We start from the raw sequence: 15,169 nt of genomic DNA, 5'->3' as shown, positions 1-15,169 counted from the left end.
ACTGACAGTTGTGGCTGCTTTGCGTGATGTATTGTTGTCTCTACCTTCTTGCCCTTTGTGCTGTTGTCTGTGCCCAATAATGATTGTGCCATGTTTTGTGTTGCTACCATGTTGTGTTGTCATGTGTTGCTGCCTTGCTATGTTGTTGTCTTAGGTCTCTCTTTATGTAGTGTTGTCTCTCTTGGCGTGATGTGTGTTTTTCCTATATTTATATGTTATTTATTCATTTATTTTTTATTTTTAATCTCAGCCCCCGTCCCCGCAGGAGGTCTTTTTCCTTTTGGTAGGCCATCATTGTAAATAAGAATTTGTTCATAACTGACTTGCCTAGTTAAATAAAGGTTAAATAAATAACAATAAAAATGTACTGCTATAAATAGGACATGTGACATCCCGGCAACTTACAAAAAATGCATTTTATATCGGATTTGTGCCTTTTATGCCACACGTATCTGCCCCCTCATTGGCTAGAATGGTCCCACTTGATCTTGCCTCCTCCCGACTGCCTTCCATTTTTCTTTTTTCTTTTGTCTTTGTTAGAGCGGCCACTTGAGTATCTGGTCAAAGATTTCGTCTAACGTGTACGTGATGACATCACTTCATAAGCAAAGTCGATCCCGCCCACTCCATTTTTCAAGCCTGTAGTGGAGTTCAACGCACGGTTGTGCTGTCAGCAGTGTTGGGAACTTTTATGCTGAATTGCATTTGAAAAACGACAACAAACACCAAGATGGCCGGCCGGGTGAGTTTCCTTTAAATAAATGGCTTTAGTTAAACATATTTACACATTGGCGAGAATGATAACAATGCTGTGTTTTAAGGATTGTTCAGCATCTGCTACTACCTCCAACTCACTAGCCTGTGTGGCAGAGTAATTTACGTAATTCAAATCTTAGCTCGGAAGACCGAGTATTTTATGACCAGTGTCCACTGCGAGCATACCTCAGTGACTGCAAGCTATGCAATATCTGGCTAGCTAGCAACACAATACAAGTACCGGTGCGTGGGTAAAATAACTGGGGAAGCCAAGCCAGAAAAATAAGGCCATATTACAACCTATGTGTTGTGATAATTGCGTTGTTTACTCTATAACCTGTTAGTTCATATGCCTTGCCACTGTGATATGGACCTAAAGTCGAGGCAATAAGACACAGTGGCAGAATAACTTCAACCACACCGTTGTTTCATCACAAAACAACATATGTCCGGTGAAGTCCACAACCTCATTTTGGATTAACAAACAGTTACATGATGTACAGCATGGTCAAACAAGTTAATGTTTCCGAAATTTTCGGACTACTTAAACAACTATGGCTTGAACCATGGAGAGTTACCGCAAGTCGCAAAGAAAACAGGAGCTGCCTTCACTATTCCAGCACCATTTCAACTTCAACATTTCAACATCATCAAATCACCTCTGCTTAGTGACAACAGTGACAACTAAAAGTTACCAAAAACTATTTGGGCCAATCAATGTAAACTAATATGGTGTAGCTGTCCATGGTACTGATTTCTCTGTGTGTGTGTGTGTGTGTGCGCACGCAAGTAGAAAAAACATGTTCACTCACCCTACTTGTAGAGAAATGCCATCCTGTCTTTCATGTCGCCGAACCGGTCTATGACTGTCATACAGTACACACTTAGTTTTTGTTATCCTAGGCTAAAATGCTTGCTCGCTGGCCTAACTTCCTTTCATGGGCATCGATGCGCCAGGCCAGCTAGTTAACATTAGTGTTAGCCTACTACATCTAGCTATATATTGAACTTTCACCCTCTCTGGCAAGGCGCACAATGTTTGGCTTTATGATTGGATTCGAATTGCCGTTATAATCAGTACGGCGAAGTAGGTAAAACCACAAGTTCAAATCCCTATCTCCATCCATGGGTAATTTAGGAAAGGGACGATTTTAGCTAGCTAGCTAGCCAACGGAGGACAACGACACAACATGACGCAACAATTCAATTTTTTTCTGTAAATGTCGTTTTGCTTTTGATGTACTTGGTGTGAAGCCACATCCAAACTGACTTCCCTTGACATTTTTTTGTTGTTGTTGGTGTGCCAAGACCATTCACACTTGATTGGCTATTATTAGTTTTTATTTTTTTATCAAGGGAGGCCAAATGATAGCTGGCTTCCCTTGCATTCAATGCTATGGGCGGCAACAATGTCATAATCATTTTGACCAGACAGCATAAGATAGATGGGCTACAAATACTGAGACATAGGGGCGCTGTTTCGCTCGCTCTGATGTTTTCTCCGGTGAGATACATTCAGCCTTGCGAATTGCAGGAACATTTTGAAACACAGAGAGACAAAATACATTTATTTTGTATTTTTTTCTTGGTATTTTTTGGGGGGAAACCTGGCTTCCGTTGGCATCCATGAATACATGCCACTGTACAATACAATACACTGAAATAGTATATCTCTGTCTTATCTCTAACCGGTCTCAACAAGGAAACCTCATAGTAATAGTAACTAAGCCAGCGCAGTATGAAAGGATACATCTTGCTAAGCTAAATCTCGCCTGCCAAGGTTTAACAGCTGGCTAACTTGTTGACTAGCTTTTATGACCAGGCTAGCTAGGTACACTACATGGCCAAAAGTATATGGACACCTGCTCGTCGAACATCTCATTCCAAAATCTTGGGCTTTAATATTGAGTTGGTCCCCCTCTGCTGCTATAATAGCCTTCACTCTTCTGGGAAAGCTTTCCAACAGATGTTGGAACATTACTGCAGGGACTTGCTTCCATTCAGCCACAAGAGCATGAGTGAGGTTGGGCACTGATGTTGGGCGATTAGGCCTGGCTTGCAGTCAGTGTTCCAATTAATCCCAAAGGTGTTCAATGGGGTTGAGGTCAGTGCTCTGTGCAGGCCAGTCAAGTTCTTCCACACCGATCTCCAAAAAAACATTTCTGTATGGAATTGTAATACTGAAACAGGAAAGGGTCTTCCTCAAACTGTTGCCACAAAGATGGAAGCACAGAATCGTCTAGAATGTCATTGTATGCTGTAGCGTTAAGATTTCCTTTCACTGGAACTAAGGGGCCTAGCCCGAACCATGAAAAATAGCCACATACCATTGTACTTCCTACTCCAAACTTTACAGTTGGCACTATGCATTGGGACAGGTAGCGTCCTCTTGGCATGCGCCAAGCCCGGATTCGTCCATTGAACTGCCAGATGTTGAGCGTGATTCATCACTCCAGAGAACGCATTTCCACTGCTCCAGAGTCCAATGGCGGCGTGCTTTACACCACTCCAGCCGACACTTGGCATTGCGCTTGGTAATCTTAGGCTTGGGTGCCGCTGCTCGGCCATGGAAACCCATTTCATGAAGCTCCCGAAAACAGTTATTGTGTTGAAGTTGCTTCCAGAGGCAGATTTGAAACTCAGTAGTGAGTGTTGCAACCGAGGACAGATGATTTTTACGCGCTATGCGCTTCAGCACTCGGCGGTCCCGTTCTGTGAGCTTGTGTGGCCTACCACTATACGGCTGAGCTGTTGTTGCTCCTAGATGTTTCCATTTCACAATAACAGCATGGACAGTTGACCGGGGCAGCTCTTGCAGGGCATAAATTTGACAAACTGACCTTTTGGAGATGCCAATTTGAAAGTCACTGAGCTCTTCAGTACGGGCCATTCTACTGCCAATGTTTGTCTATGTAGATTGCATGGCTGTGTGGCTGATTTTATACTAGAGGTCGACCGATTAATCGAAATGGCCGATTAATTTCATAACGACCAGTAATCGGCATTTTTGGACACCGTTTATGGCCGATTACATTGCACTCCACGAGGAGACTGTGTGGCAGGCTGACTATCTGATATGAGAGTGCAGCAAGAAGGTAAGGTGCTAGCTAGCATTAAACTTATATTATAAAAAAACAATCAATCTTAACATAATCACTAGTTAACTACACATGGTTGATGATATTACTAGTTTATCTAGCTTGTCCTGCGTTGCATATAATCGATGCGGTTCCTGTTAATTTATCATTGAATTACAGCCTTCTTCACCAAACGGGTGATTTAACAAGTGCATTCGCGAAATAAATCACTGTCGTTGCACCAATGTGTACCTAACCATAAACATCAATGCCTTTCTTAAAATCAATACACAAGTATATATTTTTAAACCTGCATATTTAGTTAATATTGCCTGCTAACATGAGTTTCTTTTAACTAGGGAAATTGTGTCACTTCTGTTGCGTTCTGTGCAACAGAGTCAGGGTATATGCAGCAGTTTGGGCCGCCTGGCTCGTTGCGAACTGTGTGAAGACCATTTCTTCCTAACAAAGACAGCCAACTTCGCCAAACGGGGGATGATTTAACAAAAGCGCATTTGCGAAAAAAGCACAATCGTTGCACGAATGTACCTAACCATAAACATCAATGCCTTTCTTAAAATCAATACACAGAACTATATATTTTTTAAACCTGCATATTTAGTTAAAAGAAATTCATGTTAGCAGGCAATATTAACTAGGCAAATTGTGTCACTTCTCTTGCGTTCATTGCACGCAGAGTCAGGGTATATGCAACAGTTTGGGCCGCCTGGCTCGTTGCGAACTAATTTGCCAGAATTTTACATAATTTTGACATAACATTGAAGGTTGTGCAATGTAACAGCAATATTTAGACTTATGGATGCCAGCCGTTAGATAAAATATGGAACGGTTCCGTATTTCACTGAAAGAATAAATGTTTTGTTTTCAAAATGATAGTTTCCGGATTTGACCATATTAATGACCTAAGGCTCGTATTTCTGTGTGTTATTATATTACAATTAAGTCTATGATTTGATAGCGCAGTCTGACTGAGCGGTGGTAAGCAGCAGCAGGCTCGTAAGCGTTCATTCAAACAGCACGTTCCTGCGCTTTCCAGCAGCTCTTCGCAATGCTTCAAGCATTGCGCTGTTTATGACTTCAAGCCTATCAACTCCCGAGATTAGGCTGGCAATACTAAAGTACCTATTAGAACATCCAATAGTCAAAGGTACATGAAATACAAATGGTATATAGAGAAATAGTCCTATAATAACTACAACTCATGTTAAAAGGAACCACCAGCTTTCATATGTTCTCATGTTCTGAGCAAGGAACTTAAACGTTAGCTTTTTTACATGGCACATATTGCACTTTTACTTTCTTCTCCAACACTTTGTTTTTGCATTATTTAAACCAAATTGAACATGTTTCATTATTTATTTGAGACTAAATTGATTTTATTGATGTATTATATTAAGTTAAAATAAGTGTTCATTGTTTATTCAGTATTGTTGTAATTGTCATTATTTCAAATATATATATAAAAATCGGCCGATTAATCGGCATCGGCTTTTTTTGGTCCTCCAATAACCGGTATCAGCGTTGAAAAATCATAATCGGTTGACCTCTATTTTAGACACTTGTCAGTAACGGGTGTGGCTGAAATAGCCAAATCCACTAATTTGAAGGGGTGTCCACGTACTCTAGTGTAGATACGCCCACACACACTAGTACCAGCAGGGAAGTGACATTGAAATAGCCAACTGCTGGAAAAGAGGCACAACCGATAGCAGAGTCCAACTGTAATGTAACGTTACCTAGAGCTTTCCACTTTCACTCTAGCTCTATGAACAATGTGGACTAGCTAGCCATCTAGGTATCCAGTGACTGACAGTGGCACTGTAGCACATATGAAATGGAGATTCATCTTTGACTGTAATGTGTGGAAACTGTGGATAACATAATGTTATGATGTGACTGGGGCCTCTGCTGCAGCTGTCAGCATAACTCTCTGCAAGAATAGGATATTTGCTTGAGCAATCACCCATCACCAATTTCCTTGTTTACCAAAAATAATATCTCATATCCTGCTTATTCATATTACGTTAATCTTTTACCCAGAAGTAAAATGATCTTGCGGGAGTTTGTCATTTCCCATTTTACTTCTGGGGGGAATGTCGGGTTGCGTTCAGTACGTCTTTCTGTTCTGGAAAGTATGGAAGTGAAGTCCTTCCTCAAAAACAGAAACAATAGGCACGCTAATTTCACCCGTGTTTATCATGACCAAAAAGCACATTTTTGTTTTTATGAATTTTTACTTTTCTGGCCTTGGAATCTGGTGGAAACAGTTCATCATCTGCACACCGCACCAGTTTAAGCAACGCCTTCAACAAAACACCAAATAATGGAATTTCTCGTGGAAGAATTGTGTCGCATCCCTCCAATAGACCTTCAGACAGTTATACCATCTATGCGTTATACCAGATGCATTGAAGATGTTCTGGCTCGTGGTGGCCCAACGCCCTATTCAGACACTTTATGTTGGTTCTTTATTTTGGCAGTTAACTGTACTTAAATCAAGCAGAGTCTTGTTCACGTGTAGGGGGTAGTTTTTCCTGTAGGTTTTTTCTATTCATTTTGAGCTGATTACATTTCAAAAGAATGTGAAGAATTCCCTTAAAAAAATCTGCAACTCACAATAACTTAATTGAAACTGCTTAGTTAAAACTGTGCTCTTAGTGTTCCACACATCATTAGAAAGTCTTTCTTTGCCTTAGAGGGGAAAAAGCCCCAGAGATTTGTTTCTGTCAGCCAACTGAGCTCAGTATTCCACACAGTTTTCCATTTCAAGTTCTCAGCATATGTGGTAAGTGTACCTATTAAGGCCCCGTAAACATTAAGCCCACTTCCATTTTTTGGATTGAAATGAGTGATGCACCGATATTACATTTTTGGCTGATACCGATATTCAATATTTTCCTTGCCAATAAAAACGATACCGATAACCGATATTTAAAATTTTTGCGGCCTTTTAAGCATTCTAGTACAGTTAAATAGTTAACACACACACATGGACGCAGCGGTCGTAGGCAAGAGGCATAACAACAGTCTGTGGTTCGAATCCAGGCTGTATCACTTCCGGCCATGATCGGGAGTCCCATAGGGCGGCGCACAATTGGCCCAGCGTCATCCGGGACGTTTGTCCCCATTACCAGTAAAACATAATCAAAACCTATTTCTTTCACTTACTTGCTGTGCTGTTTGGTTGTTCATTTGTTCAGTCGTTTCATTCTCAACCAGGATTTCTATGGAACGCTGTTTGGGTCTTTGTGTGTCAAAAAAGATACATGTCAAATAACACTCTTTGACCAATCAGGACTTGAATATGACTGCACGTCACATAATCATTTAACGCCTTCATACATTTTTTACGTAGTTATCACACATTGATTACACTATCACTCGTATTTCATGTCACAACGATTCATCGATACGTATGCTATGATGCTGGTAAAGTTGTCTCGCGCACCTACAGTGCTGGTCATAAAAAAAAGCTAGCTAGCTCATGGATGCAAACAATTTTCTTCCCCAAAAACATAGCAAAATGACACAATCTGTTTCAGTAGCTATAGTTAGCTAGCTAACTATATAGCCGGTGTCATCATCTAAAATAACCCTAATTTATAAGACAGTTCTTATTTGATTAATGGTGGTCGGACCCATCTGTGAAGCTAGCCACAATAAGTATTAGCCACAATAGTGGACTTTGCGGTTAGCCTTCAAAATAAAAGAATGGCATAAGTCTACTATTTTGTATTAATTTGCGTCACTGTCAATTACATAATTTTATTTTGAAGGCAAACCGCAAATTCCACTATTGTGCCTAAATCTTATTGTGGCTAGCTTCACAACACATAACCCGGTCCGGTCGAGCTTCACTAGCCAGATGAAGCTAGCTGGCTGCTTATAACGTTAACTTTGGACAACAGGGTTAAGTATCTGGATAGCTATTTATTTTCATGAACTTAAGTTCAATTTCAATAGGCGAACAACAAGTGGCAACCTTGCTAAAACTTACAAGGATTCCTAAATCATTGCTAAGAATAATGAAAATGACTGCAGTTTCTACTGGTCATTGTTGTCAGGCTGGTTGTATTGGTGCTAGCTAGGTACCAAGCTAAAGCTAGCAACCCCAGAAGTTGCGGTCGAACAAATTCTGCTTTATTACCAACGCGGTATTGTAAACACATTGTTCGTGTCTGGGGTTTGCTTGTTTGCAGGCTTTTTTTGTACAGCTTTGACAGTGCTACTGTATCTTTTTTGACAGGAAAAGACCCAAACGGCGTTCCATAGTATGTATGTCGTGAAGCTAATAGCAGTAACGCTATTACTGTGTAACTCCGGTAGGGCAGCATCTGAAAAATAGCACACTTGGTAGTGTGTACCGGTGCTTGACAAGTCGGCGAAAGCCAACATCACCCACGACAGAGAATAGTTGATTGTTAAGGGCAATGAATTCCATTATCTTGACTTTAATGGATTTCACCTTTTGAGTTGTCTCGCTTAAATGTTCTTACTCTTTCAAATGACTGCTCGACTTGTTGACTGCTCAATCCACACAGCAGACATTGTGGGCTAGGTTAGGAATGCTGTGTTGCATGTATAGCGCAGAATTTTACGTGGCGTCATTACGTCATGTACCTACGTTATATAGGTATGCACAGTAGCTTTGACATCGGTTTTTAACATCGGCGTTAAACTAGACATTGGCCGATACCAATGTTGGCATTTTTAGCTAATATCGCTAGAATAAGATCAGGGTTGAAGGATATCAGGGATAGAAGACCTACAAGTAGTATGGAGTAGCTGCTACTCTTATTTGGTTCACCACATGTACTTTTATAATACAACAGCAGAGGGTGAGATTTGAAACTGTCTTCAGACAGGCTTAAGAAAGACAAGTTGAACTAATTAACAAGAATAGGAGTACAGCAAATGTGAACTAGATTTCAGATAAATTTAAAAGTTGTTTTGTCTAGGCCTCCAGAGTGGCGCAGCGGTCTAAGGCACTGCGTCGCAGGGCTTGAGGCGTCACTACAGACCCGGGTTCGATCCCAGGCTATGTCACAACCGGCCGTGACCGGGGATCCCATAGGGCATTGCTCAATTGGCCCAGCGTCATCTGGGTTAGGCTTTTACTTGGCTCATCGAGCGGGCGCCTGCAGGCTGACTTCGGTCGTCAGTTGTACGGTGTTTCCTCCGACACCTTGGTGCAGCTGGCTTCCGGGTTAAGTGGACAGGTTTTAAGGAGCGCGGTTTGGCAGGTCTTGTTTTGGATGACGCATGACTTGACCTTCGCTTCTCCCAAGCTTGTTGGGGAGTTGCAGCGATGAGACAAGATCGTAATTGGATATGACGAAATTGGGGTGAAAAAGGGGCTAAAATATGTTTTTCTTAGTCTTTGTGCATGGCGTTCATCCACAGATGGCCGGTGCAGTTAGGGGTAAGTCAAGTCCTGTACAATGCTTTAACCTTACCTTCATCAAATGATCCATAAAGGGACCACTGAATATTTCTCAGAATACTTTCTACACCACTTATGTACGTCTACGTGTGGGTGTGCAAGTTGTATATTATTATCATTTTTTCTACTGTTTCCTCGTCAGATCTCTAGTAACCCATTATACTCAATATTATGTTACTTTATCTCTAGTAACTATTTATGTGTTACCTCACAAATTCCTCCTCCACACCAGGGTTCTATTCATACAGGGATTTAAATATTCACTCTAGTGTTCTATTTAACAGCATATTCTGAAATAATACTCTCTTCTATCATATCTCCTTACAGAATCCCTATATAACATTATAGGTCTTTAGTTATTCACATCCACACCACCAGCAACGATCACAGCGCAGCAGCCCGAGAGGTACACATCATGTTCTCGAGGAAATCTCAGTGTCCGGGGGGTATCAATGAACATTGTTACAGCCCTTACCCATCTCAGCTGTTACCCTCTCAAACTTTTCATTGGCTTCGCCTGTCAGTGCTCACTACCTGTATTGATGGGCGGTAGTGGACACCATATGTATCTTCAACGGTTCCCAGTGGTTCTCGACCACGTAGACACTTCTTATAAATGCCTACAAACAATTGTCAGTTGTCTCCTGCCCTCACTCTAGCCTTCTCCTAAGACTTGCCCCTACTTCCTATACATATGTAATAACCAAATAAAAAAACTCAGCTCACAGAACTATTTGGGGTATTCATTATTTTCCATATATAACTATACTTAGGGTATTTACATCCATACCGCTCCATGTGGATCTATGCACCATAGGAATCTTCAACGGTTCTCTAGCCTCTCAGAGACTATGGTGCAGTGGTCCCACACCACATAGACAATTCACAAAAATGCCTCTAGAATGCTACTTCCTATACATATACAACAACACCCGTGCTCAATTACACTCCAGCTAATATTAGTAGTCCCAGACTACGATGGGCCGTGGTGGATGGAACCCCTACATAACGTCATAGATTGAAAAACTCGGCTCACACTTCACTCCACATTCACGCTGGAGCTAGTCCCCTGACAGCTCTCATTCACTCAGTATGTTATAGCTACATTTCAATCTCTTATTATACCATTTTGAATCAGTTTATTATCCATATTTCAATCTCTTGTAATCCAAATATCAATCAGCTTAATATGTCATATCTCACAATCACACAACTTTCACATCCACATTCACTTAGTACTAGCCCTGGCTCTAGTCTTCTCTCTAAGACTAGCTCTAGCCTTCTTCTGTCATATGTATCACTGCTGCGTTTCCTCTATAGTCTTTACAGTCGCCATAGTCTCTACAGTATCTAAACTCTCTATAGTATCTATAGTCTCGTATCTATAGTCTCTGTGTATATAGTCTCAGTAGTTTATGTAGTCATAAATGCTATGGTCCCCATAGATTCTATAGTCTTGCCACATACAGTTGATGTCGGAAGTTTACATACACATAGGTTGGAGTCATTAAAACTCGTTTTCAACCACTCCACAAATTTCTTGTTACCAAACTATAATTTTGGAAAGTCGGTTAGGACATCTACTTTGTGCATGACACAAGTAATTTTTCCAACAATTGCTTACAGACATTATTTCACTTATAATTCACTATCACAATTCCAGGGGGTCAGAAGTTTACATACACTAAGTTGACTGTGCCTTTAAACAGCTTGGAAAATTCCCTAAAATGATGTCATGGCTTTAGAAGCTTCTGATAGGCTAATTAACATAATTTGAGTCAATTGGAGGTGTACTTGTGGATGTATTTCAAGGCCTACCTTCAAACTCAGTGCCTCTTTGCTTGACATCATGGGAAAATTAAAATAAATCAGCCAAGACCTCAGAAATAAAATTGTAGACCTCCACAAGTCCTTGGGAGCAATTTCCAAACGCCTGAAGGTACCACGTTCAGCTGTACAAACAATAGTACGCAAGTATAAACACCATGGGACCACACAGCCTTCATACCGCTCAGGAAGGAGGCGCATTCTGTCTCCTAGAGATGAACGTAATTTGGTACGAAAAGTGGAAATCAATCCCAGAACAACAGCAAAGGACCTTGTGAAGATGCTGGAGGAAACAGGTACAAAAGTATCTATATCAGTAAAACGAGTCCTATATTGACATAACCTGAAAGGCCGCTCAAACTTCTGACCAACTGGTATTGTGATACAGTGAATTATAAGTGAAACAATCGGTCTGTAAACAATTGTTGGAAAAATTGTGTCATCCACAAAGTAGATGTCCTAACCGACTTGCCAAAACTATAGAAATTTGCAGAGTGGTTGAAAAACGAGTTTTAATGACTCCAACCTAAGTGTATGTAAACTTCCGACTGACGTGTCTAGTTAAATAAAGGTAAAATAAAAAATACCCTAGACCCACTCCAATTCGCATACCGCCTCAACAGATCCACAGATGTCGCAATCGCACTCCACACTGCCCTTTCCCACCTGTACAGAAGGAATACCTATGTGAGAATGCTGTTCATTGACTACAGCTCAGCGTTCAACACCATAGTGCCCTCAAAGCTCATCACTAAGCTAAGGATCCAGGGACTAAACACCTCCCTCTGCAACTGGATCCTGGATTTTCTGATGGGCCCCTCCCAGGTGGTAAGGGTAGGCAACAACACGTCTGCCACGCTGATCCTCAACACTGGGGCCCCTCAGGGGTGTGCACTAATTCCCCTCCTGTACTCCCTGTTCACCCACGACTCCAACACCATCATTAAGTTTCCTGACGACACAACAGTGGTAGGCCTGATCACCGAGAACAGGTCAGAGAACTTGCAGTGTGGTGCCAGGACAACAACCTCTCCCTCAATGTGAGCAAGACAAAGGAGCTGATCGTGGACTACAGGAAAAGGTGGGCCGAACAGGCCCCCATTAACGTTGACGGGGCTTGTAGTACTTTATTAAAGTATTTTTACTTAAGTACTTTACGCCACTGACTTTGGGTAGAAAACCAATAGCTTTTGCTCATGATAAAAATACATTGTGGTCATCCTCACAATTCAAGCCAGTCCTCCATGAAAGCAATTTAGTTTGTCCTTCTCTTAGGGTTAATCTGTGAACAAGAAACCACCCCTGGGTGTTTGGTGAACAAACAAACTATTAGTCTATAGCAGTTCTACTGGTTTCAATGTTATGGTCTCTAAGGGTTTAATGGTAAAAGTCCACCACACACACTGTATAGTGTTTTCAAATGGTTTTGGGTTGGATTTAATGGTAAATGTCACTAATCACACTACATATAGAGATGTTTTCTAATAATTGTACTGAAAAACATACGACTGCCATGCAGTGGTTTATAATTGTATTATTTTAATAGCGTTGTCACAACAGTTCAGTCACTAGCCCATTTTATTTGAATTCTTCACATCTTAATCATTGTTAAGAATATTTTTTTTTTTTGCAAATTGGCCTGAAGTGTCCCTTAGACCTCCAGCAGTGTTGATAGATGATTCACCACAATTTCCACATCAGTTTCTACTGTTTCACACATTTCCCTGCTGTGAACAATCCGGAACATTAGGAAAGCAAAGCAGCCCTCTTTGTCGTGTATGTTATTATATTACAACCAATGGACCCCCTTTCCAACAGTAAGCAGGGAATCACTATTTATAGGCTTCCCCTTTTTAGGCTCTTTTAATTACTGTTTGGAAAAGTAGAAGTGGTGTGTTATTTGGGAGAAAGGGAAGTCTTTATTGTGGGCTATCAGATTCTCCTGCTCTCAATTTGATTTAGGCCTAGCCTATCCTATATTTTGAGCTCAAGAAAACAGTTGTGAAATGTGCACAGCGTATTGCTTGTACTGTTACCTGCCACAGGACCAAAACCGAGGAGAAGTTGAGCCTCGGGCTTCAACTCTTTTAGATGTTGCGGAAATTGACCCACTATGCTGTTTACTTTCTGCATCTACGTCATATCGCTGAGTCTACCTTTAATTTTTAGGATTTTCATCTGTTAAGCTGTTTACCAATATTTTCAAGAACAGTCTACGAATTCCTCCAATTCGATCAATCCAGTCTGTACAGCCACATTGTGAAATGCTTCCCTCCCTCTCCTGGGGATAAATATGAATGGATAGCCTGGATAGCCTATAGCAGGAATAGCTTTTCCGTCCTATCAAATTAGCTTGGAGTGGAGTGACAAGCCCATTCACAGCCTGTGCTAATAGACTAAATTGACCCACTAAAACTATTTGAAAACAAGCCGTGCATCAGTTGACAATCTACACAGGTATGCAGGGCAGTGAACCTGTTTCCCACATGTAGACGTGTGTAATATGTTTGTGTAATAGACTCCTCACATTACAATGTTGAGGATATTCTGAATTAGAGCAGCTTGTTAGCCGTACAATCCATTCAAATAGCTATGCTCATTAAAAGGCCATGGCCATGTGATAACATTTGGGTCTTTCTATAAACTAAGGTACCAGATAGGATTTTCTACACTGGACAACGTTTTACAGCTGTTAAGTCGTTTATAATAATCTGCCTATGTTTTTCATGTTGTTACATTAAGGTATAAGGGGGGAATCATAGCTAGTTTCAATACAATTCACCAGTCGATTTAAAAAATGAATGTTTAACCCTTTATCGTGGTTGGTGTCTTGAAGGACTTGTCCAAATTCGTGTGACATAAAACATTACTTTACTGTGTTTGCATTTATGGCAGTGTAAGTTGTCATATCATATATTAAGCATTAATCAGTTAAATTAGACATTGAACTTGGATCCTGTAAGAATCGTGGATCTAGCTGTCGGACAGTTTTTTGTATAGAGATCTCAGAAATGCAGTGTAACATTTCGTGTCTCCTTATGTTACAGGGTGAAAACAGTTTATGGGAACACAAATCCCAAATAATGTATGCACTGCAAAATCAAATGCCAAAATTTTTTTTAGTACGATAATTTTTTTCAAACGGTACAAAACATACAAATGACAGCATGCAGACGACAACACAAACATCAACGATCTGCCCAGACCCACCTGCTCACACCCCCATCTCCAGCGTCTGTATCACTTTCCGACACAGACTGCACCATTTTGTTTCTGTCTATCATCCACGCACTTTCAACATTTGGATAATAAAGCATTTGACCTTTCCATTGTGTTAATGATGGAGGATTGGTTGATTTCCAGTTAAGTATTCGTTTTTTTAAAGAGTATTGATGAGAAAAGTATCATCCAACCTATTGGGTATCTCGCTGCACCCTCATCTGCCATGTCTAGAAATATGCAGACGGGCGGATTAAAAGTAAATTTTTAATTAAAAGACAGCCAACTTTCTAACTCTGCCCATAACTTTTGGGCTTTATAGCATTCCCAGAAGGCTTATTGAGTCATTGTTGGTTTTACACTTAAGACTCTTGTATAATACATTCGATATATTAGTTTATACTGGATTAAGCATACATTTTCATTAACTGTAATTTCATTAGTTATGCTCCTTCATTCCCTCCATTTTATACCAATATCAGTTATTTTTAAGTCTTGGTTCCAATAGTTTTTTTCCCTCCTAAGAGACTGTCAGACAGGCTCTGTGCAAGGTTTTCTATATATTACCTATCTTCTGAATATCCTCAAATGGAATGCTTCTTACTGAAGGAGTCACCTTATCTTGATACTTAAAATCTAAATCGATACTGTAGTTAACATGGTTCTAAAATAATTATGCATAATACTTGTTGGATGTGTATTTGGTGTCCAGCTCATTAGTTGAGCCATGATATTTTCACACATCATCTGATCCAGGAAGGAATTTTCCAAATGACAGTCAAGTGACGAACAGCTGTTGTGATAGTGCATGCGATTCAACAACAGC

General features: G+C 40.6%; 1 protein-coding gene across 1 annotated transcript in view; it reads left to right on the top strand.

Moving 5' to 3' along the window:
• Window positions 1-644: 644 nt before the first annotated feature.
• LOC115158457 (vesicle-fusing ATPase) overlaps window positions 645-15,169 on the top strand; it is a 47,670-nt gene continuing 33,145 nt past the window's right edge. Inside the window, exon 1 of the mRNA XM_029707421.1 lies at window positions 645-742. Coding sequence (XP_029563281.1) covers window positions 731-742 — 12 coding nt within the window. The 5' untranslated portion in view covers window positions 645-730. The remainder of the gene's footprint in view (window positions 743-15,169) is intronic.

Source organism: Salmo trutta, chromosome 2 (assembly GCF_901001165.1).
Source record: "Salmo trutta chromosome 2, fSalTru1.1, whole genome shotgun sequence".
NCBI classification, from domain to species: Eukaryota; Metazoa; Chordata; class Actinopteri; order Salmoniformes; family Salmonidae; genus Salmo; species Salmo trutta.
This window is presented reverse-complemented; position numbering and strand designations above follow the sequence as displayed.